The following is a 23458-nucleotide window of genomic DNA, read 5'->3' on the forward strand; positions in this document are numbered from 1 at the left end:
TCAGGTTCTCCCCAAAATGTAGGAGCTCTGCATCTCTTCATCAGCTCTCGTCCACTTTGCCGTGAAGGAACGAGGCCCTTTCACCCAGCCAGGGGTCAGAGCAGTGCACAAACCCCTCCAGCTCTTCCCCCTGCAGGCAGAGAGGAGCCAGGCAGCCTCTCCTCCCCCACGGGGGTAGGAAGCTTTGAAGAACACACTGACCTTTGCAATCTGCTGGCACACAGCAGCAGGGCTGCAGGAGGTTTTTACTCACAAACTCAGCACTGAGGCATTTCCAGCACCTTGCTTTTCCTGCCACAGAAAGGCTCCACAAAGAGCCGAGCACCCCTGGAACGTTTGTATGTTTTATAAGGTCACCATTTCTACAGAGAATATCACATTAAAAACATCCACTCACAAAAAACAGCGGCGGCGGCAGCAGCGCAGGAGGAAGGCTCAGCACCAGAGCAGGGCTGGTAACACGGCCCAGCAAAAACCTTCAGCTGAGACTTCAGAGCCCTTCCGGGGCCTGCTTTGCCCACAAGTCCACAGTTTTGCCTCAGTCCATGAGGTTCTTGGCCTCTTCACTACAAATAAAGCATTCCTGGATCCAGGGAAGTGCTAAGCGGTGACAAAGCCTGGGCTTCCCAGTGCTTCCCGCTGCGTGGAACCACTGCCAGCTTGGCCCCACTTTAGAATTCCCACCCCCACTCCCAGTCCCTGCCCTGCTCCTCTCACTGAGGGAGAACATGAACTTTCCTCCTGGATGCCAATGGTTCCTTTGGGCCGTATTATCCCAAATCCTTACTTTGCATTTTTTTGTTTAAAACGTTACGCTGGCGGAAAAAATCCCAAACAAAGCAGCAACACAGAGTAGGGTCAGCAGTAAAAGAACAAGGGAACAGAACAGAGCACATTCACAAATGCTGGGATTCCTCCTCATCCAGCCCGTGACCAGCTCCATGGGCAGAGGGACAAATGGGAACCAGCAGCCACGGTGCCAAACTCTGGGCAGGAAAGAGCCACTCCTGCTGTCACCGCGGGGATCAGAGCAGCGGGAACAGCCCCGTCCTGCACACGAGGGGTGACAGCGGGGAGCAGATCATCTTCAGGCATTAGATGATCCAGGGAATGATCACTACACAAGAGTTGATTTTGCAGCCTGTGAATGCAGAAAGCCATTTCAGCCGTAGCTCCCAAGAAAAAAGTTCCCTGCAGCCTCCCAAGCCAGGCATTTGCTTTGGATACTCCAGCTGGGCGTCGGCGCCGAACGATCCATGCCCTTCGCTTTTCCCACAAGACTTCAGGGACAGACACGCCTTGGAGCTTCCCTGCTCGGTGGAATGAGGATTCACTGAGCCAGGCTCCCCTTCTGGCCCGTCCACAGCTCCCGCAGCTCCACTTTGCAGCCCAGGTCCCTGAGGGCAGCCCTGGCCACGTCGTCGCAGTCCCTGTGTGCCGCGCGAGCCTCCGTGATCAGGTTCTCGGCTCCCATCTCCAGGATGGGCTGGGAAAAGTCCCGGCTCCGGGACACCAGGTTGCGGATCAGCATGCAGGCCTGTTTCTGGGGACACAGGGCAAGCACAGGGGTCAGTGGGGTCCACAGGGAAACACAGCCATGGGAGATTGTGGCACGCACAAAGCAGATCTGACTCCAGCTAAAGAGTATTTCTTGAGAAATGCAAATGTGAGATGCTGCAGAGAGCAACAAACTGTTCCCTGGAAGAATAAAATCCATGGATGTTATTCCCTGTTGAAGTTTGTGTTGAATCTCTGTACAAATATCCAACATCAGCCAATATCAATTAATTTTTAAGTAACGCTAAGAGAGAATTCTCCAGTGCAGCAGCCCCACCTTCCCACCCCTCCTATGCTGTTCCAGGCACTTAACTCAAAACTACTCCTTCAGAAAATATTTTCTATGGTATTTTAGTACTCTGGAAAGCAGAAAAGCGAACACAGAACCTGCTGAAACCTGCAGGAGAAACCAGGGGCAAACTTCTTGCCATGCAGGTGGTTTATTTGATCCTGGAGAAAGATGGCACAGGCTGGGTTGGAAGGAGCCCATCCCCATTCTGCTCTTCCCAGGAGGAAAAGGAATGCCTGGAAGAGGAGTGTGGCATTCCACAGCTTTAGGAACCCGCAGCCAGATGGATGTGAAACCTAAATTAAGTTTTGCTCTGAGCAGATCAGGGTGACAAATGCAGGGGGGCTGCATTGAGTCACTGCCTTCCCAACACCCTCAAAACCTGTTGGAATGTGATGAGTAAAGGGAAAAATCCCACAGAAACAGGTAAGAGAGCCAAGAGCAGCCCTGACTGACTCTCCAAGTGCTGTGAGGGACGTACCTGGACAGCCACCTCTTGTGGGTGAGCCTTCATGGCCTGCAGGGCTGCCAAGGCCCCACCGCCCTCCATGATGACGCTGCAGTTCTCAGGCTTGCGCAGGGCCAACATGCACAGGGCTGCACAGCCCTGCTCGCAGATCTGCAACACAGAGGGGAGCACGCTCACTGCCTGGAAACGTGGCTTGAAGGAAACTAGAACTGAGGTTTGTTTCCTTTTCTGGGAGTTTTTGATTTATTTTTATTGTTTTGAAGTTTCTCCCACTGCGGCATCCTGCTGCTCTGGCAAGTAAACCAAAGGGAGGGTTGGAATAATGATCTTAGAGGTATTTCCAACCTTCATGATTCTGTGTTTTGCATGCCAGAGGTGTAGAACACCGTCTCCACTAGCTGTGTGATTCAGGAATGAGAAAAAATAAAACAATATACGGTGTAAAAACCTTTAAATTCACACAAATATTTGCCAGGCATGCTCTCTACAACTGAGTATTCAAGGTTTATACATTGCTGATGTATAAACACACATCCTGCAGCTCAAGCTGAGCTCCATCCCCATCCCAGAGGGAATTCCCAAGCCCCTGGAGGGTGGTACCTGAGGGTTGCCCAGGTGGTGGCTGATGGCCAGCACGATGAGGTCGGTGCCCCCGGCATCCACGATGGCGTCTTTGACGTCGTCGTTCCCGGCCACGGCACGGATGGCACTGAGCACCTGCTTCACCACGTCCTGCTCCATGGAGAAAAAACAGGGCAAAAAACAGCAGAGAGAGTTTGAGACTTTGGAAAGCCAACCAGAACATCCCCCAGCAACTCCATGCCAATGGTTGTGGTAATTATCAGTTACAAGGAGTAACTCTACCCTCAGTCGCTTTCTTGCCACATAAGGGACCTTGAAAATTTCTTGCCAAGCCATCAGTGAAGCTCAAAGAATCAAACATCAACCTCTGGGACTCGAGCATCTAAATCCTCCTGGATCTCTTCTAGTTGGAATGGTGGAAAACCAAGCATTCAGCTTTTCTGGGAGCAGGCAGAGTTCTGCTCTTGGAGGGTGGAAGACACAGGAGTAACTTAACTACGAGCTCACAGATCTTACCTGCAGAGCAGTTAATTCCATATATATGGCTGTAAATGGGTATCAGAGGGGTTCCAACCCTAATTGCACCTAAAATATTGCACAGGCTACAGCTCACTCACTAAAATGAACCTCATTCCTTAGAATGAGATGTTCCCTCCAACCCATTCCCAAAGCACTTCCCATTGCTCACCGGGTGATCCATACAGTCAGCCAGGAGAGTCACCATAAAATTTAAGCCCCCAAGGTCCACAATTTCTTGGCAGAATTCATTCCTGACTGAGAGGCGAGAGAGGGTGGCACAGAGCTCACTGAGAACCCCAGAGTTATCCATGAACGCTGCAGAGGAGAGAGGAGGGATGGAGTAACTACAGGCAGGGAGGGTCCTGCAGAATTAATTTGTTTAATTTAAACAATATATTTAACGTTTTACATTAAAACAAGAGATGACACCTGTTTCTAGGCAGAGCCAGAACGTGTTTTCTTGGCAAGAAGCACCTCAGCAGAGGTAACTGCCCCTAAACCTGTAAAATACTTCCTAAATACAGCAACAAACAGCTCTGACATTTGACTGCTCCAGAGGTTATCAGCAGCACCAGTGGCACTTTTTGGCTCTCTCAGGCACATTTCATCAACAGAATTAAACCCCGTTTCAGTGACAAATTCCTGAATCACCTCTGAGGAGCTTCAAGTTAGACAGTGAAAGAAGAAATCACAGCTGATTCCCGAGACAGTAAAGGAGGAAATCCTGGGTGATTCCCGATTAGGATCAACAGCCCCGGGGCTAATTTTACCTTTTGCAGCTTCAATGAGGACTCTCAACCCATCGTTTTCCAAAACGATCATCTTGGCATGGTCGTGGGCGTGACCAAAGGGCACACGGATGTCATCGTCAAAGGTCATGATCCTGAGGGCCGAGGCCGCCGTCCTGACCACGTCAGCGCTGTTCCCGTGCTGGATAATGGCTCCAGTGAGGAGAGGGAGGATCCCACCCTTGACAAAGTCCTGCCTGTTCTGCTCGTGTTTGAGGCAGGCGTGCCGGACACAGCGGATCCCCGCCAGCGTCATCTCCGCGTCCTCCCGCTGCTCCCGCAGGGTCTGCAGCAGCAGCTCCTGCCCGGCGGCGTCCAGCAGGTCTGGCTGCCCATCCAGCAAGGCAGACAGGGTGGAGAAGGCTTGGAGCAGTAAATCCCTGTCTCCTGAAGCCAGCTGGCAGGCAGAGAACACCACGGGGTAGGCCCCGTTCTGGCCGGCCAGGTAGCGGAACGCCAGCTGCTCCTTGCACTGCGCCGCGAAGGCCGAGAGCTGCTCGGGCAGCTCCGCCACGTCCGACTCGGCCACGGTGCTCCCCAGGGCATCCAGGGTCTGAGGGAGACACCAAGGGTTAGTTCTGCACCTGAACTGCGCAGGAAGAAGAGCAACTTGTTTATTTTTAGTGATAGTTTTAAGTTTAAATCAGTTTGATGTTATGGGAGCAATGGTTGTCTTAAAGAGCAACATTTGGGCTTTGTGCACAGAACCCTTGGAAGGACAGGGACTTCCCTCTGCCACCACTGTCACACCTCCACTGGGCACCAGTCTGACCAGCAGCAGGTGAATTGGGTCCCACCAGCACATTCCAGCCCCAGAAGTGTCCAAGGCCAGGTTGGATGGGGCTTGGAGCAACGTGGGATAGGGGAACTGATTGCCCACTTTGTCACCAGCCCAGAGCCACATCCTGTCATTATTCCTTGCACACCTCCAAACCTCCCCAGGCAGCCCCTTCCAATGCCTGACCACTCTTTCCATGAGGAAATTCCTTCTGATGTCCCACCTGAGCCTCCCCTGGCACAGCTTGAGGCCGTTCCCTGTTGTCCTGTCCCTGGAGCAGAGCCTGACCCCCACCTCACTTACACAGATCCTCCCCTGAAAAGTGCAAGAAGCTCTTGGAATTTTTATCTCGTTCCCAGTTTGAAGAATAGATGGGATTAACTGCCTGAAGAGCTCCCAGAGAAATGGGGCAGAGGCAGAAGTTGGCCTAGTACTTATATTATTATATAACCCTGATCCTTAGGAGACATCATCAATTTGTGCTCCTACCAGCAGGATTTGATGCTTTTGCCTCTGCCCGTTCTCAGAGGCAGGAGGTCGCACAGCTTTCACAATATTGCTCAGGTCCACACCTAAAACGGGAAATAAAACCAAGATTAATATTGGTTCCAAGATAACTAGAGTCAAATAAACAGTATTAGCTCCAGGGAAAATCTGCCAAGTTCATGGAGAACAAAGATGAACTTGTAAAGATGCTGAGATGTTAAATTCTGACTGTAAGGTCAAATTCATCCTGGAACAAAGCTAGGTGTCAGTTGAGGGGAAAAAAGAAAGAATTTCATTTCACCCTCCGGTTTCCCTCTAAGCAGTTTTCCAGTCATAATTAATCCACAAAACCAGGTCAGCATTAATGGTGTCTCTGTTCCACTTCACAAAGGCTCCTTTCCAATGCTGGATGATCCATCTTTGCCTACAGCTTTCTCTTAAACCTTCGGATTTGTAGAACCTCAGCCTGTAACAACCCGAGCTGCAAAAGCAGCTGCATGTACAATACCTTGGGACTCAAACTGCTGCACAGCTTCTCTCACAGCCTCCTCTGGATCCATCTCAAACTCGGTGATGTTCTCCTGCACTGCATCATCAAACGTTTCTTGGGCGATCTGTTTGGACCCCATTTTCCTGGGAAGGGATGAAAGCACCTCCGTGTCCTGCTGTCGAGAGAGGCCACAGCTAATTTTACTGCAAAACCTTCTAATGCCAACCAGGAACAAAGCAAGAGGGTTGTTCTTCCTCAAAACAAAAGCTCAGAACTCTAAGCGAAAAATATACAGACGCATGGCCGGATTTTTATTTAAAGGGAAAAATATGGCAATTAAGAGAGATAAGGACATATTTCAGCAGCATTCCAGGATTTTGATGGGGTTTCGGGATTTGTTACCGTGACACGGCTCTCGCTGCGGCACAGAGGGCACCGTGCCCGGTCACGGTCCCGGCCCTTCAGCCCGCCCCTACCCCGCTCCTCCCGGGCCCCGGCGCATCCCACACCCCCTCAGCAGGCCCCGCAAGCCTACGGGATCCCACCCCGCTGCTCCCAGCGACGCGGAGAAGACCCTGAAGGAAGGCGGCAGTGCTGAGGCAGTGCTGAGGCAGCTCCGGGGCGCACCCGCGGCCGCGCTTCCTCTCACAACCCACCTGGGCTCCCGCCGGCCGCCCCCGCCGGACAAAAGGCGAGGGCGGGACGGCCCCACTCGGCCGCCGTACGCAGGCCCCGCCCGCTCCGCGCATGCGCCGCTGCCTAATCTCACGCCGCCCTCACGGCGAGCGAAAAAGAGCGCGGGGCGGCGCAGCGCGCATGCGCACCGCCCCACGCCCGGCCGCCCCCGCGCCCGCGCTGCCCCAGCGCCCCGCCCCTGGAGCGGGAGGCCGCGGGCCGCTCCCCTCGCTCCCGTTCCGCTTACCGGCAGCGCGCCCGCACTGTTAGCACCGCCCCGAGCCCGCAGCGCCGCGCCAGCACCGCCCGCCTGCAGCGGATGAGGCGGCTCCGCGCGGCGCAGGCGCGGCGGGAGGGGGCGGGATCCGCCTGTCCGGGGGCGCGGCCAACCGCGGTTTGAGGGCGGGGTGGAATGGCCGAGGGGGCGCGGCCGGTGTGAGGGCGGGGGCGCGGTTTGACCGGCTCGGGGGCGCGGCCTAGAAGGGGGCGTGACCAGCAGCGGTCTCCGGGAGTCCCGGGGCCGGCGGGAGGGGCGTGGCTACCGGCGGAGGGGGCGGGCCGGCGGCACCCCGCGCGGGCCGCTGGGAGCTCCCGGTGTGGCGGGAGGCGGCGGCGGCGGCGGGGCCGGGGTGGGCGGGGCCGCCTCGGTGAGGGCGGGGCGGGCTCGGGCTCCGGCTCCGGCTCCGGCTCCGGCTCCGCTCCTCCTCCCGGCGCTGCGCGGGGGGCGGCGGGGAACCGTGAGGCTCCCCTCAGGCTGCGCCTCCCCTCAGGCCGCGGCGGGAGCTCGGCGCCCCGCGGGACCCCGGGCCCGCGCCAGGCCGTGCCCCGGGCGGCGGCCGCGTTGTGCGGGGCGGCTCCAGGGGGAAAATGGCCTCTCGGAGGATCACCCGGGAGACGTTCGAGGCCGTGGTGCAGGACAAAGTTAAACGGTACCGCATGGAGCGGAGCGATGCCGCGGGGGACACCATCCATCATTTCAAAGGTAGGGAAGAGCGGGATGACGGACGCGCCGGGGGATGTGCCGGCTGTTCCGGGAGCAGCCTTCCATCGCCTGCCATTTATTTGCCTTGTGCTGGTGTTTTTCCACATCCATTTTTATGGAAGAGGCGAACAGCTGGGCAGGACTGACACCGTGCAAATTCTAAGGCGGGGGGGAAAAAAATGGAAATTCAGACAAAGGAATTCTGTTCAGGCAGCATCAGAGAGTGGGTCCAATTTCAGCGAGGTCTCCAGGGACGTTGCTGCAGGATGGAATTCTGTTGATGGCTGATAAGTTAAATAAACGTAGGAGTGCACTGGAAGCCTTTGGGTCTTTGTGTTTGGTGTTATTTTAGGAGAAATAGCTCAAAGCAGGACATTAACCTCATGAACATAACACAAAACGTGATCCCCAAATTTATTTTACCTCCTAAATTTGAGATATAAAACGTCCAGCAAAACACTTGGATCACATTCACAGGGATGGGCATTCATAGGAGAGCTTTAAAATGAAATTTGTTATTTTTAGACTTGTATGAGCCCTGGAGAAATAATTTATATTAAATACTTCAATTTTTTTTCAAGTATTCTTTACTTTCGGAATCGAACTTCTGGGATTGAGGAACGGGGATCTTGGATAATGAGAAATCCTAGAATTTCCTGCAATAATTAGATAATTGTGGTTGAGTTTGCAGGAGATAGGAGCTTCTGTCCAACTGTGAGATTCCTCCTGGGAAATCTGGTTTGGGTGACAAGGTGGGGATTGGTCAAAGCTTGGAGTTGATGATCTTGGAGGTCTTTGACAGTTTTAATTCTGGGAAACTGAAAGTTCAGGGTTTTGATGGGTTTTATGTCTGAGGAACCCCAGTAGAAGATGAAAATCTGAGAAAGTGATGAGCAAAGACAAACTGGGGTTTAGAGGAGAACTTGCTCTCCTCAGTCTCTGTAGGGATTGGAATATGGGAATATCCTGAAGTCAGATATGTGGATTTCCTTCAGAAATTTCGGTATTTTGACTCTTTTCAACCCCTAAATTCTTCCTGGTTTTATTTTCCCCAGCTCACTCCAGGCCGCTGCCCCGGCCCCGCTACAACCAGAGCTTCCACGACGACGGGAGGTTCCCTCACGACAACTCCCAGCACGAGGACTGGAGCGAGGATCCCAGGGAAGATTATCCGAGGGAAGACTATCCTGGCCCTTCCTACAGACCCGCCAGCCCTCTGCTCCGCAAGGAAAATTATTTCCACGAACAATTCGGCCGCCCCACGCCCCGGGAGCGGGAATTCGGCCGGGATTATGGGCGTCCCGCTTCCCAAAACCGGGAATACGGGCGTGCAGCTGCCCAAACCAGGGAATATGGGCACCCTGCTCCCCACAACCGGGAGTATGGACACCAAAACCGGGAATATGGGCGGGAGAGGGACTATGGGGGCCTGGCACCTCACGAGCAGGACTACGGCCCCTCGGATTCCTGGGAAGCCAGCGGGCCACACGAACCTGATTTTAGCTCCTCGGATATTTTAGGGGATTTCAGGTCGCCAGGGCTCATGGAAGAGGAATATGGCAGCGTGGAGAACCAGGAATACGAGGTGGAGTTCGGGGCGCCGGACAGCGAATTCCGGCCCCCGCTGCGGAGGGGAGGCGTGGGCAGGGGGAGGATCCTGAGGGGCAAGCGCCTCACCAGGGGGGTGGTGAAGGCAAAAGTGTTCAAAGGAGACATCAAAGCTCCCCTCAAGAAGTGGAACATGAAAAAGCCACAGCCAGGCCTCGATCCCAAACCGCTGGATCAGCCTCTGGAAGCTGCTGAACACCCCAGCCAGAGGCCGGTGCCCCTCCAGCAGCACCCCAACCCCAAGCTGCCCCCACGCCCTCTGGCAGCCCAGAGACCCATCCTGAGGCTGCCGAAGCCTGCCCACGTGTTCAGGAACCTCAATTTTGACCTGGTGGATAAATCTGACATTTTTTCCACCTTCGGCATCGAAATCATCAAGTGGGCCGGGTTCCACGCCATCAAAAACGACGCCGAGTTCTCGCGGCTCTTCGGGGCCCTCTTCGAGCTGGAGACTGAGACCTGTGCCAAAATGTTGGCCTCCTTCAAGTGCTCCCTGAGGCCAGAGCACAGAGATTATTGTTTCTTCACCATCAAGAGTTTACAGCACGCCGCCCTGAAAACCCCCAAGGTGGACAACGAGTTCTTGAACATGCTGCTGGACAAGGGGGCGGTGAAAACCAAGAATTGTTTCTTTGAGATCATCAAACCTTTTGATAAATACATCATGAGGCTCCAGGACCGCCTCCTCAAGGGGGTCACCCCACTGCTGATGGCCTGCAATGCCTATGAGCTGAGCATTAAAACCAATGGGTTTGGCAATCCCAGAGAAATGGCCAATGCTTTCGAGACCACTGTGTCCCTCTGTCGTAAATCCCTGGCCCTGCTGGGGCAGACCTTTGCTCTGGCCTCTGTTTTCAGGCAGGAGAAAATCCTGGAGGCTGTGGGGCTCCAGGAGATGGCTCCAGCACCGACATTATTCCCAAATTTTGATGATTCGACGCTGTTTGGGAGGGAGTACATTGAGAACTTGAAGGCTTGGTTGGAGAAGAGTGGATACCCGATCCAGATGAAAAAACCAGAGCCAGAATCCACGGAGCAGCTCAAAGCACCCTGCCCTGACACCAAAGGTAAAAAAGGGAGGGCGCTGCTGGGAGATGCTTTGCAGGATGTGTTTGATTTTTATGGTTTCATCAGATCAGGAATTCCTGACTCTGGGAATTCCAGGTAAATCCCAAATCAGGGCTGGGGCAGGGAGTGAATGCTCTCTGTTGGCATTTTTGTGGTGAAGTCATGTCCTTCCTCCCCTTTCTGGCACCTGTTTAGACCTTAAATCCAGGATTTTCATCCCGGTTTCACCACCTCAAGGTAGGGAGGCCAGGACCAACCTGGAACTGCCTTTACTACACAGTGAATATTTGCATATATGCAAATCTGGAGATGTCACCATCACCACTTTAATCAGATCCAGGTGCATTCCTCTGGAGATGTTCATACCCCATCCCTGGGTTATGCCAGTGATTCTTCCTGCCTAAAACATTCCTGCTCATCCTGGTTTTTCCTGAGCTTCAGATCCTTTCTCAGGGAGGCCTTGCAGTGCTGACACCGAATGGTTAAAAATTTGTCACTCAGCCCTTTGGAGCAGCGTTCAAATAAACGGATTTTCCACAAAATCCTTTTGCTCCATGAAGAAATTGCCTTTTTAAGGATGATTTCACTTACCTAGGAGAGCCAAAAATGATTTTTTTAAACCGTGGTGTTTTTAATAATAATGAACAGGTGCAGAATCTCAGTTAAAGTTTAGAGTTTTCCTTAATTTATTTTAGTTTGGGAAGGATGCACTGGAAAAGTGTGGGTGCCTTGGGAAGAGCATTTCCAGCAGGTCAGGGAGGGGATCCTGCCCCTCTGCTCCCTCTGGAGTGCCCAGTTCTGGGCTCCACTGTTCCAGGAACACCAGGAGAGGCTCCAGAAATTATTTGGGGTCTGGAGCTTGAGGAGAGACTGTGGGGCTGGGCCTGGAGAAGGGTAGGCTGAGAGGGGATCCCAAAATCCGTACAAATATCCCCAAAGAGTGTCCAGAGGATGGTGCCAGGCTCTTCCCAGTGACAGGACAAGGGGTAATGGCCACAAACTAAAGCACAACGAGTTCCACCTCCCCATGAGGAAGAATTTCTTTCCATGGAAGTGGCAGAGCTCTGGAGCAGCTGCCCAGGGAGGGAACCTGGAGCCTCCTTTGGGGACATCCCAACCCCACCAGACATTCCTGTGTCACCCGCTCCTGGGCAGGGGTTGGATTTGGGATCTCCAGATGCCCCTTCCCACCCCAGCCCTCCTGGGATTCTGTTGCCTCTTAATACCTTGAAAAATTGGAAATATCAACCTGTGAAAAAATAAAAATTACAGCATCTTGTATCTTGTCACTCTGCTGATGAGAATAAAACAATGAGTGGGTTTGACTGGTTTTTATTTCTCCCCGCAGCCCCACAACGAGCTGACAGGAAAGTTGTGGACACAATCGAGCAGCTGGTGACCAGCATCGTGTCAGGAACTTTGTCTGCCAAAGACAGGAATGCTCAGAAGAACTGTCCCGAATATTGGTGGGTGTGTGGGAACTGGGGCTGGGGTATTTGGAGTAGATGTAATTAAGTTCAGCCTTTCACTCAATGGAAAAGATCAAAGCCTATTGTATATTTAATCAGCTTTTTTTTTTTTTTTGGAGAATGTTTTCCTGGAGCTAATTATCCTGCTGTCCCTGGAAATGATCCTGGTGTTTGTGTTGTGGGGAGGAGATCCCGTTCCTTTTGATGTGCCAATAATGGCTCTTTGTCGATCCAAATCCGAGGTGTTAAAAGCAATTTGCATTTAGGAGCAAATGCAGGTGATGGAGACATCCAGCAAGGTAACAGGATTTAGAGTTCCACGAGTTGGAAAAGGGAAGCTGAGACATCTCCAGTGTATGACAGCACCTCTCCATGTGTGAGCTGATTAATTACCCAAACGATTTATGTCAAACCCCTCCATTATTTATTTGCTTGGCACACTTTCCTTGCTGCTCTTAGACTTGTTATTCCCAGAGAAACCTGCTCAGCCTCACGCTAAACACCTGGAAAAAAAAAAAAAGAAAAAGCTGGATCGCTGAGATTTCCTGGCTTGAAAAATTAAGAATTTTCAGCTGAGTTCTCCTTTCATTTCTGTGTTCCTCAGGTTCCTGTCTGACGAGGACAGTCTGGAGTACAAATATTACAGGCTGAGGCTGTCAGAGGTGCAGAGAAGGACCGTGGGTGGGGAGGGAGCTGCTCCGGAGTCCCTCCGGGCCATGCTCTACGCCAGGAAAGTCGCCAGCATTAAAAGGAGGCTTTTCAAGAGGAAAAAACTTGGAATTCTCCCACCCCGTGGCACCAGGGCGAGGAAGGTGAGGAGAGCAACCACAGGCACCCAGACTGTGCTGTCAGCTGGGACAGTGCTGAAGCACCAAGACAAACATCTTCCAGGTTCAATCCAGGCAAAGATTTCCGTGCCAGATTCCAGCCTGTCCCAGCAGAGCCCTGCCCTCGACGCCACCTCAGCCTCCCAAGCTGCCACCAGCTCCGAGGTTTCTGTGCCAGCAGAGGGAAAAGCAGATCCTGAGGATTTATCACCATCACCAGAGCTTTTCCCACCGTTGGCCTCTCAGTTTCCTGATGGTGAGTGAGGATTCGGGGTTAGATGTGGAATTTTATAGAAAACAATTTCTCCTGCAAACCAGTTATCCATGAAAATAATTTCTGCTGGAAATCCTAACCATCGTTTCTTTTATTATTTATTTGTGAAGTGGCTAGTTCTCAGCTTGCACTGACCTTTCCAGGCTCTGGGTGATGCTAACAGAACATTTTGTCCCTTGCAGTGGATGCCAAAACCATGGAAACTGCAGAGAAACTCGCCAAGTTTGTGGCTCAGGTAGGACCAGAAATCGAGCAGTTCAGCATAGACAACAGTGCAGATAACCCCGACCTCTGGTGAGTACCTGCACCTGCCTCTGGAAACCCATCACAACCACCAAAATGCTTCCTTTTCCTTTCATTTTTTGCTGAGATCTCTGTTTTTAGTGTGTTCAAGAACAGAGGATTTGGGGCAATTCTCCCTGGTGTCTTCAGCACTTCCATTAATGGTGAATATCTGAAATATCTCAGAAAAAACCCCACTTCTCCCAAATGCATAGATTTATTTCTTTTTGATCCTAATAATCAACCTGAATCCTGAAACAAAAGTGAATTTTCAAGATGATTCCGCTGAATTAATTCTTCCCAGCAGGGTTTGGGAAGTGCTGCTGAACATCAGCTTAGGGGGAAAATTGCTGTTTGTAGGAAGGGAATCCTCCAGTTCTCCCCAAACACACCTGGAGTGACCACTCAAAAATCAACCAGAGATTTATTTCTATTATCTTGCATCGTTCCAGCTGAAGAAAATCTCTTCCTGACCTTATTTTCCCTGGATTTTTGGTTTTTCATTGGCTCAGGTTTCTCCAGGATCAAAACAGCTCCGCTTTCAAGTTCTACAGAATGAAAGTTTATGAGTTGTGCCCCTCCATCAACTTCAGTGCTGAGGCAGCTGAGGCTGGAGAAAGTGCTAAAGCTGCAGAGAGAACCCTGGAGATGTCAGAAGAGGAAGAGGAGGAGGAGGAAGAAGAAGAAGAGGAAGAAGACAACGAGGAGGAAGCTGAGTTTGAGGAGGAAACCTCCCAACCTCTGGAAGAAACGGAGGGGGAAGAGGAGGACGTGCCAGCAGGTAGAAGTGTGGCAAACCTAGAGGAAGAGCTGGTTTCCAGAGCAGGAGAGGAAATTGCAGGAGGTGAAATGCAGCTTTCCAGCCCCTCTGATGGTGCTGTACCAAATCTGTCGACACAGGCACCGCCCCCGGCCCCCGGCGCCCGATTCCCCCGCAAACGAATCAGCAGCAAGTCCCTGAAAGTTGGGATGATCCCTGCTTCCAAAAGGATCTGCCTCATAGAAGAACCCAAAGGTCAGTGGGCATGGAAATGTTTCAGTTTTCTATCGAAACAAAAGAGAATTTGGACAAAAATCCTGCTTGGTTTTTTTTGTTTAGGTGCTTTGTTGCTGGTTGTTGATTTAAAAAATTGCATTTCATGCAAAATTGAACACAAAATTCACTTCACGTTTTTCAAGGGGCAAAGGAGAAGCTGAATAAATAATTTGTGTTATGGGCCAACAGCAAAGTTTGTATCAAACATCTTCCAATATTCTCTGAGTATATTTTTGATATTTCTGAGTTCTGATCTTTCTTATTGCTCTGATTTTTCTTATTGATTCTGTTTTAGGTCCAGGCATTGAGTTAGGCTTGAAATGCACTTTTTGGAGGTTTTTTTGGCTGTGTTTTGGAGTTCTTTACTAAAATAATTTTGCTTTCCAGCTGAATTTTGTCTTTGATTTGCCTTGCAGTGCATGAACCTGTCAGGATTGCTTATGACAGACCCCGGGGCTGCCCTGTCACAAAGAAAAAAAAGGTAAAAAATTTGTGTTCCTGCCACAGAATCAAACTAAAAATGAGAAACTTTGTCCTGGAAAAAATCTGGACTAAAGCTGTGGCTCCTCTAAACTTTAATATTTTAGATTTTAACCACCTTTTTTTTTGATTATTGCAAAGCTGGGTGTTAATTTTCTATTTAAAAAATAAAGATTTGGGTGCTTTGCTGCTCAGAAAACAATATTGTGATTTTCCAAAATTGGTGAGGTTTTATTTAACTGGTGCTGTATTTGTAACAGAGATTGAGTCAGCAAATCACTCAATATTTATTATTTAAAAAAAACCAACTATATAAAGTACAAAGGGTTGTTATTTGCCATTTTAACAATGTCATTAAACAGTTTGAGGAGCTGAAATTGATCTTTTTTTAAAGGAATTTCCTTTTTTTAAAGTCTTTTTTTTTCAGGATTTTTTAAAAGGAATTATTTTTAAAGGAATATTTTGTTAAAGGAATTTCTTTGAAGGAACTTTTTTTTAACGGATTTTTTTAAAAGGAATATTTTTTTCAAGAAAAATTTTTAAGGGAATTACCCTCTGAGTGACTTTTTTCTGAAGAAGAAAATAATCCTCTAGATCCAGAAATCCAAACAAAACTCAATTTAAGGCTGGCTGGGGGTGGATTTGAGCCATTTTTAATAAATCACCTCCCTGCCTAACAACCCTCCTTTGTTTTTCTCCTGCTTTCCCCCCCTTTTTTTCCATAGAAACCAAAAGATTTGGAATTTTCCCACAAGAGACTGACCCCCAGGAACGTGGGGTTCCAGATGCTGCAGAAGATGGGCTGGCAGGAGGGCCACGGCCTGGGCACACGGGGCAGAGGCATCAGAGAACCTGTCCAAGTGTATGTAAGGGCAGCTGGAAAAATTTGGGATGCTCCAATTCCACCCTGGCAGGGTTTTTATCCCACAGGATTATCCCCAGGATCTCCCTGTTGCTCCATCAAACACATCAATTACAAGGAAAATTCAGCAATGTTGCAAGTTTAGGCAGTAATTTGATTTTTTTCTCTAATTTTGTGGTTTATTGCACATGGGAAGAGGTGAGTGCTGCTGCCACGAGGTAAGTTTTGTCTTTAAAATGCACTTTTTTTAAGAAAAGAAGGTTGATTTTGTCATTTAAAGCTGCTGTATCCAGAGTCCAGCATGGAGAATGGATAATAATTCCTCATGGATAATACTTCCCTATGGATTCCTTCATCCCTCTGCCTGAAAAAGGAGCAGAAATCTTATTTATTTCATAATTTCCCCCTGAGCCCACACAACTTTTCCAGTCCGCACTCCTAGAAATTTTCCTTCTCCAGGGATTTCTGTGCTCTCTTCACGCCCTCGGGGCAGTTCCTGCTCATTTTAATTGGTTTATTAAATGATTGAATTTAGTAATTGGTTCTTCTCTTCACTCCGTAAAATTCCCTTTTATCCAGAGCTCTTTGGTGTTTCCTGCTCACTCCTCAAAGCCTCTTAATTTCTGAAATAACAAAATCAAGGGTTTTTTGGGGTATCTTTTCAGCAGAGGACCAAGCCTTAAGTTAAAACTGATACCAGAATTTGCTCTGCCACCTGATTTTATCCACAAAATCCCTTTTTCCTGCTGGGAATTTGCACTTGGAACGGGAGGTGGGGGATTATTTTAAAGAATTCGCTGTGCCAGGCACCAAATTTGTGCAGAATTGGTGCCACCTGAGCTGTGCCTGTGTTGGAAAATCTGGGTTTTTTGGCATCTCGGGGTGTTCTAACTCTCAAATTTTGCTCCCTAGGGGTGCAACCTCTGCAGGGGAGGGCTTGGGTGTTGCAGGGGAAGAGAATAAAGAAGATGCATTTGATGTTTTCCGTCAGAGAATGATACAAATGTACAGACAGAAAAGAGCAAGTAAATAGGTAGGTGCCACAGCCTTTAGAGTCTCCAATTAAAGCCCACGTTTAAAATCTTCCTTCTCCAAGCAATTTATTTGCTGTTGCCACCAAGTTTTTTCTGGTTTCTGAGAATCCAGAGGTGCCCTGAAGTGCCTGGAGGTGCTGAGTGACCCCGAATCTTCTTTCTAGGTTTGACAAACAGAGGCTGGGACATGCAGAGCTGCTGTGGGGGAAGCTGCAGCAGCGGGAAGAGCGCTCGGCTCTCTTGTAGAGGACTCCAGTTTTGAGTTTTGTTTGTTTGCCAAGCTTCCTGCTGGCCCTGGGTGGTGCAGGGTCTCATCTTCTGAGGAAGAAACAGCTGCTTTTGGTGTCAGAAGTGCCTGTTCCCCTCTGTCTCTTTGGCCAAATCTCTCTTGGGATGGGATTGCTCACCAAAAAATGGAATGAGTGACCTGGAAGCCGCGCTTAGCCTGGTTCTGGTCCTTTCTCCAACCAAGAGTCTTCTCCAATTCCCATCTTTTGCAAGGCAGTTCAGATTTTAAGATCCATTTTGTTGTTGGGGTAAATCTTCCAAGCTCCTCCTGCATTCTTCCTTCCTTCCATCCACCAATTCTCAGCCTCCACCACTGTGTTTATTTTGGAGTCTTGTAGGATGAACAGCTGAGCTCATCCCAGGCTGGCAACACCAAACTCTTCCCTGACAACCTCAGCTCCGAAGGTTTTTGGTTGCAAAGGACAAATAATTCATTTTCAAGGGTGCTTTTTGTTTTGTTTCTTGCTCTTCTCCAAGAAATTCTTGAGGGATTCCTTTCCTTCCCCCTGGGCAGATGCAATTCCTGTTCCTGCAGATGAAGAGAACGCTCGGAATTCCGCTGGAAGTGGATCACCAGTTCAGAGAATAATTCCTATTAAATATTTGCTTTGCAGAAGTTCTCTGAGTGAACAACCCCAAGGCATAAGACAAAAAACTTGTGCTTTTAAGGGAATATGGCAGAATTTCCTGGAAGAGAAGCCTGGATTCATGAACAAAAAGTGTTTCCTGCTTGGGGAAGCAGCTCTGAAGACGTGGAAGATTTCAAAGTGGTACCAAAATTAACACCCAAGGTCTGATCATTCATCTTTTCCTGACTTGCTGAGGGGGACAGAATTTAAATACTGCACCTTTTAGTGCTTCCTCCACCATTTCCAGTCCAAACCCAGCCCCAAGTCTTCACTTGGATGTTCCAAACCTGCTTCACTGGAGATCTTTTTAAAGTTTTTGCTGACCAGCAGCCAAAAATCTGCATGAAAATTGTTCTTGAGTTACCAACTTGCCCCTGCCTGCTGCTCGAAGAGCAAAATTAAACTCTTCTCTCCATTAAAAACTGTTTTCAATCCATAGCAACAAATTCTCCTTGCTTGTAGCAGCCACTTTTAGTTCATGAATGCAAAGTTTGGTGTTTTTTTTTTTTTTCCCTTTGCTGTCTTTGAGAACAAAATTGTGGCATTGGGTAATTTCCTCCTCACTCAGTTTGAGCTGCCTTGAGGCACAAAAATCACTCAGAAACCCCAAAAATGACAAGTCCAGGAAAATATTCTGGTTTTCCATGGATATCAGATGTGTCTTCACCTTCACAGTGCAAGGAGCTGAAGCACCAAGGCCATAAATACAAATTTCGGTGGCACATTAAGGACATTTGAGACATTCCTCAAATTTCTTGGAAGTGTTGCAATCCTTAAAGGTTTTGGGCCACAGGAAGAGCATCAATCCCAGTGCTTGGCAGGGGTGCTGAGCTGTTTAAGTCCATTTTTGGGGTGTTTTTCACTGCCCCCCTTTCTTTCCTGGGTTTAATCAGGAAAACCTGAGCCTTTCCATGAGATCTCCCAGTCCCAGCCTGGACTGGGATAACTGGAGCCAGTGCTGGTCTCTGATTTATCCCCCAGCTGGGTTTGGCTTTTCTTTGAACCTTCCCAGTGTTGCTGTTCACAATTTTTATTTCCTTGCACAATTCCCCCTTCTTCTTTCCCCTCAAATTTTGGAAGGATTCTGTGTGACAAAAGTGGAATTTCACGCCAGATTTAAATCCCCTCTCAGGCCAGACCAGCTCTGGTTTAACCCTGACTTCACCAGGCACCTTTTGGGGTGCATTTGCTGCTCCCCAGGCTCGGAGGAAAGCGCTGCTGATCCAGGAAAATGGTTCCATTCAGAGTTTTAGTTTAATTTTGAGTTTTAATGCTGCCTTGAGAGTCAGAAGTGACCACTGGGCACACCGTGTCCTGGCTGGCCGGAGCCTGGCCTGCCTTCCCTTGTGCCAAACCTCACTCGCAGCAGTGCTGGTGCTGAAATTCCTTCCCCCAAATGGGATTTTGGACCTGCCTTTTGCAGGCAGCTCTGCCAAATTTGCCAATATTTGTAAATATGAAACATTTGTTGGCCACTTTGCCCTGCTGGAGGTTTAAAAGCTTCTTCTTCTTCTTTTTTTTTTTTTTTCTTTTTTTCTGTTATTTTAGTTCCAGGCTCTCTTCCATGAAGACTGCAAGCTTCAGTGACCATTTTAACTCACTCCAGTGGTGTGTCTGCTGTCTTTTGGTTGGGTTTTGCCATTAATCCCGTAGAGAATTTGCTCCTTTCTGTCCCGTGCAGATGCAGCAGTGCTGAGCTAGTGGCAATGGCTTTATGTTCTGAGAAAAACCGAACATTTCCCCCCCCTCCCCACACCCCTTTTAGTGTAAGTAAACCTTTGGTAGCGTTGTTAAATCTCTGGATAGCTGCAATAAATGTAGAGCTGGACGATTCCTGGTTTCAGTGATGTTTTTTTGCTTGTGAGTTTGGCCATTTGTAAGAGATATGCATCCCGTTTTTATTTTGCCTTGGCACGAAGCGGTGGAGTCGGGATCCTGCAGCGTCCTGTGGGAGTGGAGCAGGATTTTGGGGTGTCTGAGGGAAGGGAGCTCCCTCTGTTCCGTGCTGCTGAATGTCTCTGTGGAGAGCCCACGGAACCACTGCTGATTTGTCCTTTCCCACGTGTTTTTTGGTGCATTCAATCCACCCCCACAGCGTCACTGTGCCCCAGAGGTCCCCCTTTATCCCCCTGTCCCAGGAACGAGCTTTGTCTCGGATTTCCTTGCTTAAAACAGCAAAACTTTTTTCTTTTCCATCCCTGGGTGGTTTCCTGTTGCCTTTAAATCCAATTTTTTTTTTTTTTTCCCTAAGGCAGGAGGTGAAGAGGGGTGGAAGTTTTAGGGAGCTGAAATTTAACCCTTGTTCAACCTTTGCCCTCCCAATCCGGGGATAAAGGGACAATCCCTGGCTTTGCTTTGGCACTGCCAGCCAGGAAAAGCTTCACAGAGCCCTGGCCACACTTTTCTCCTCCTTTTCCTTGAAAAAATTGATGCTATGGAAGGCCCTAGAAGAAAGGGACATTTGCTCTGTCTCTCATTGTTGGAGAGAAATGAGGAGATCCCCATTTTGGGGGAGGTGCCCTAAAAACTACAGTCAGTAATTCAGTATTTGCAGTAATTGTGTTGGACTCATGGAGATGTTCTCTTTTTTTTTTTTTTTTTTTTTTTTAGCCTTCAAAGCTTTTCTTCGGTGTGAAATAAATTTTTCCTATTTATTTTGGGGTTTTTTGGTTGTTTAAATTTTTTTTTTAGAAGACACTACAGCATCGTTAGTGTGAAGATTTAGTCAGTGCTATGTTATTTCTCAAAATCAGTGTACAGGATTTTTTGTCTGCTGATATCCCACTCTGCTTTCAAGTTCAATGGTGCCCAAAGAAAGTCTGCACTCAGAAATTCAAACATTTCTCCTTTGGGATTGTTTTCTGCCCTACAGCAGGTACATTTTCTAACTAAAAAAATTACTGCCTAAAAGTCCTGTATCCCCTTTTTAATCCTGCATATCTCATATCTGAGTGGCCAATCACAACCAGACTGTAGATTTGAGCAATAATAAAACACCTGAAAATGAGAATGTGCTCAAAGGAACAATAGGGTCCTTCTGAAATAAATAAGTTTGGGTTTCTTTTTCTTTTGTGAACCTTGTTAAGTAGGAGACTTGCTGGATTGCAGCAAGGCTGGAAACTGTTTGCATTCTCTGTGGGCAATAAAGTTACTGCTGTTTAAGAAATGTTGGTGTTTTCTTCGGCTTCGTGGAGTCAGGGAATGGGGTGGGGTGGAAGGGACCTTAAAACCCATCCGGGGACGCTTTCCACCATCCCAGGTGACTCCAGCCTGGCCTGGGACATTTCCAGGGATCCAGGGGCAGCCACAGCTTCCCTGCGAAATCCAGCCCAGCCCCTCACCGCCCTCACAGGGAGAAATTCCTTCCTAAATCCCATTAAACCCATTCCCTGTGTCCTGTCACTCCAGGCCCTCGGAAATCGTTCCTTTCCCTCTGTGTCCCGGGGTTCCTGGCCCCATTTGGGGTCTGTGTCCCTGCCCCGGGCTCCCTGGCCCTGTTTGGGGTCTGTGTCCCGCTCCTGGTGCCCTCCCTGTGCTCCAGGCCCTCAGAAATCATCCCTTTTCCCCTGTGCCCCGGGGTCCCTGGCCCCGTTTGGGGTCTGTGTCCCTGCCCCGGGCTCCCTGGCCCTGTTTGGGGTCTGTGTCCCTGCCCCGGGGGTCCCTGTTTGTCCTCTGGGCTCCGTGCCCTCCTCTGGAGTCCCTGGCCCGTGTCCCACTCCCGGTGCCCTCCCCATGCCCCAGGCCCTCGGAAAACGTCCCTTTTCCCCTGTGCCCCGGGGTCCCTGGCCCCATTTGAGGTCTGTGTCCGTGCCCCGGGGTCCCTGGCCCCGTTTGGGGTCTGTGTCCGTGTCCCGGGATTCCTGGCCCCGTTTGGGGTCTGTGTCCCTGCCCCAGGGTCCCCGTTTGTCCTCTGGGCTCTGTGTCCTCCTCTGAATTCCCATATCCCGTGTCCCGCTCTCAGTGCCCTCCCCGTGCTCCAGGCCCTCAGAAATCGTCCCTTTTCCCCTGTGCCCCGGGGTCCCTGGCCCCGTTTGGCGTCTGTGTCCCTGCCCCAGGGTCCCCGTTTGTCCTCTGGGCTCCGTGTCCTCCTCATGAGTCCCTGCCCCGGGCTCCCTGGCCCCGTTTGGGGTCTGTGTCCCTGCCCCGGGCTCCCTGGCCCCGTCTGGGGTCTGTATCCCTGCTCAGAGGTCCCCGTTTGTCCTCTGGGCTCCGTGCCCTCCTCTGGAGTCCCTGGCCCCGTTTGGGGTCTGTGTCCCTGCCCCAGGGTCCCCGTTTGTCTTCTGGGCTCCGTGCCCTCCTCTGCAGTCCCTGGCCCCGTTTGGGGTCTGTGTCCCTGCCCCAGGGTCCCCGTTTGTCCTCTGGGCTCCGTGCCCTCCTCTGCAGTCCCTGGCCCCGTTTGGGGTCTGTCTCCCTGCCCCGGGGTCCCCGTTTGTCCTCTGGGCTCCGTGCCCTCCTCTGCAGTCCCTGGCCCCGTTTGGGGTCTGTGTCCCTGCCCCGGGGTCCCCGTTTGGGGTCTGTGTCCCTGCCCCAGGGTCCCCGTTTGTCCTCTGGGCTCCGTGCCCTCCTCTGGAGTCCCTGGCCCCGTTTGGCGTCTGTGTCCCTGCCCCAGGGTCCCCGTTTGTCCTCTGGGCTCCGTGCCCTCCTCTGCAGTCCCTGGCCCCGTTTGGGGTCTGTGTCCCTGCCCCAGGGTCCCCGTTTGTCCTCTGGGCTCCGTGCCCTCCTCTGCAGTCCCTGGCCCCGTTTGGGGTCTGTGTCCCTGCCCCGGGGTCCCCGTTTGGGGTCTGTGTCCCTGCCCCGGGGTCCCCGTTTGTCCTCTGGGCTCCGTGCCCTCCTCTGCAGTCCCTGGCCCCGTCTGGGGTCTGTGTCCCTGCCCCGGGGTCCCCGTTTGGGGTCTGTGTCCCTGCCCCAGGGTCCCCGTTTGTCCTCTGGGCTCCGTGCCCTCCTCTGCAGTCCCTGGCCCCGTTTGGGGTCTGTGTCCCTGCCCCGGGGTCCCCGTTTGTCCTCTGGGCTCCGTGCCCTCCTCTGCAGTCCCTGGCCCCGTTTGGGGTCTGTGTCCCTGCCCCGGGGTCCCCGTTTGGGGTCTGTGTCCCTGCCCCAGGGTCCCCGTTTGTCCTCTGGGCTCCGTGCCCTCCTCTGCAGTCCCTGGCCCCGTTTGGGGTCTGTGTCCCTGCCCCGGGGTCCCCGTTTGGGGTCTGTGTCCCTGCTCAGAGGTCCCCGTTTGTCCTCTGGGCTCCGTGCCCTCCTCTGGAGTCCCTGGCCCCGTTTGGGGTCTGTGTCCCTGCCCCAGGGTCCCCGTTTGTCCTCTGGGCTCCGTGCCCTCCTCTGCAGTCCCTGGCCCCGTCTGGGGTCTGTGTCCCTGCCCCGGGGTCCCCGTTTGTCCTCTGGGCTCCGTGCCCTCCTCTGCAGTCCCTGGCCCCGTTTGGGGTCTGTGTCCCTGCCCCGGGGTCCCCGTTTGGGGTCTGTGTCCCTGCCCCAGGGTCCCCGTTTGTCCTCTGGGCTCCGTGCCCTCCTCTGCAGTCCCTGGCCCCGTTTGGGGTCTGTGTCCCTGCCCCAGGGTCCCCGTTTGTCCTCTGGGCTCCGTGCCCTCCTCTGCAGTCCCTGGCCCCGTTTGGGGTCTGTGTCCCTGCCCCGGGGTCCCCGTTTGGGGTCTGTGTCCCTGCCCCAGGGTCCCCGTTTGTCCTCTGGGCTCCGTGCCCTCCTCTGCAGTCCCTGGCCCGTGTCCCGCTCTCGGTGCCCTCCCCACGTGCCCCGTCGGGCGGCGCCACGTGCCCCGGCGCCACGTGCCTTGTACCACGTGCTCCTCTGTCACGTGCCCACACCACGTGCACATCTGTGGCGGGCCCGCGGCCGCGCCCCCCCCCCCCCCCCGCCTCCCCTCAGGAGGCGCCGCCATGTTGGTGGGGGGAGTGCCCTGAGGGGCGGCTTGGGAATTGTTTCCCAGAGTTTCCGAAATTCCGACATTCGGGATTACACACGTTCATAAACC

General features: G+C 51.5%; 2 protein-coding genes across 11 annotated transcripts; one reads left to right on the forward strand and one right to left on the reverse strand.

Annotated features, from left to right (window-relative positions):
* Positions 1-330: 330 nt before the first annotated feature.
* Positions 331-6988, reverse strand: ARMC6 (armadillo repeat containing 6). Of its 5 annotated transcripts, none has more exons than XM_048287643.1 (8): positions 6881-6988; positions 5977-6133; positions 5472-5554; positions 4187-4757; positions 3586-3731; positions 2916-3047; positions 2328-2465; positions 331-1543 (listed from the first exon to the last, which is right to left on the reverse strand). In XM_048287643.1, exons 2-8 carry the CDS (start codon positions 6095-6097, stop codon positions 1331-1333), a joined length of 1404 nt encoding a protein of 467 aa, XP_048143600.1. In that variant the 5' UTR covers positions 6098-6133; positions 6881-6988; the 3' UTR covers positions 331-1330. The 5 variants fall into 5 exon arrangements, with proteins under 5 accessions (XP_048143600.1, XP_048143601.1, XP_048143597.1 ...); XM_048287644.1 differs by having other exon boundaries at positions 5977-6130; positions 6881-6985; XM_048287640.1 differs by lacking the exon at positions 6881-6988 and adding an exon at positions 6615-6716.
* A 325-nt stretch (positions 6989-7313) lies between these two features.
* SUGP2 (SURP and G-patch domain containing 2) lies at positions 7314-20638 on the forward strand. Of its 6 annotated transcripts, none has more exons than XM_048287636.1 (10): positions 7316-7615; positions 8671-10290; positions 11640-11757; positions 12365-12843; positions 13044-13155; positions 13656-14158; positions 14596-14660; positions 15385-15521; positions 16434-16554; positions 16720-20638. In XM_048287636.1, the coding sequence occupies exons 1-9, from the start codon at positions 7501-7503 to the stop codon at positions 16552-16554; spliced, it is 3270 nt and encodes a 1089-aa protein (XP_048143593.1). In that variant the 5' UTR covers positions 7316-7500; the 3' UTR covers positions 16720-20638. The 6 variants fall into 6 exon arrangements, 5 of the variants coding, with proteins under 5 accessions (XP_048143596.1, XP_048143593.1, XP_048143595.1 ...); XM_048287638.1 differs by having other exon boundaries at positions 17458-20638; XM_048287637.1 differs by having other exon boundaries at positions 19021-20638.
* Positions 20639-23458: the final 2820 nt, after the last annotated feature.

The sequence above is a fragment of the Corvus hawaiiensis genome, chromosome 28 (genome assembly GCF_020740725.1).
Source record: "Corvus hawaiiensis isolate bCorHaw1 chromosome 28, bCorHaw1.pri.cur, whole genome shotgun sequence".
Taxonomy (NCBI): domain Eukaryota; kingdom Metazoa; phylum Chordata; class Aves; order Passeriformes; family Corvidae; genus Corvus; species Corvus hawaiiensis.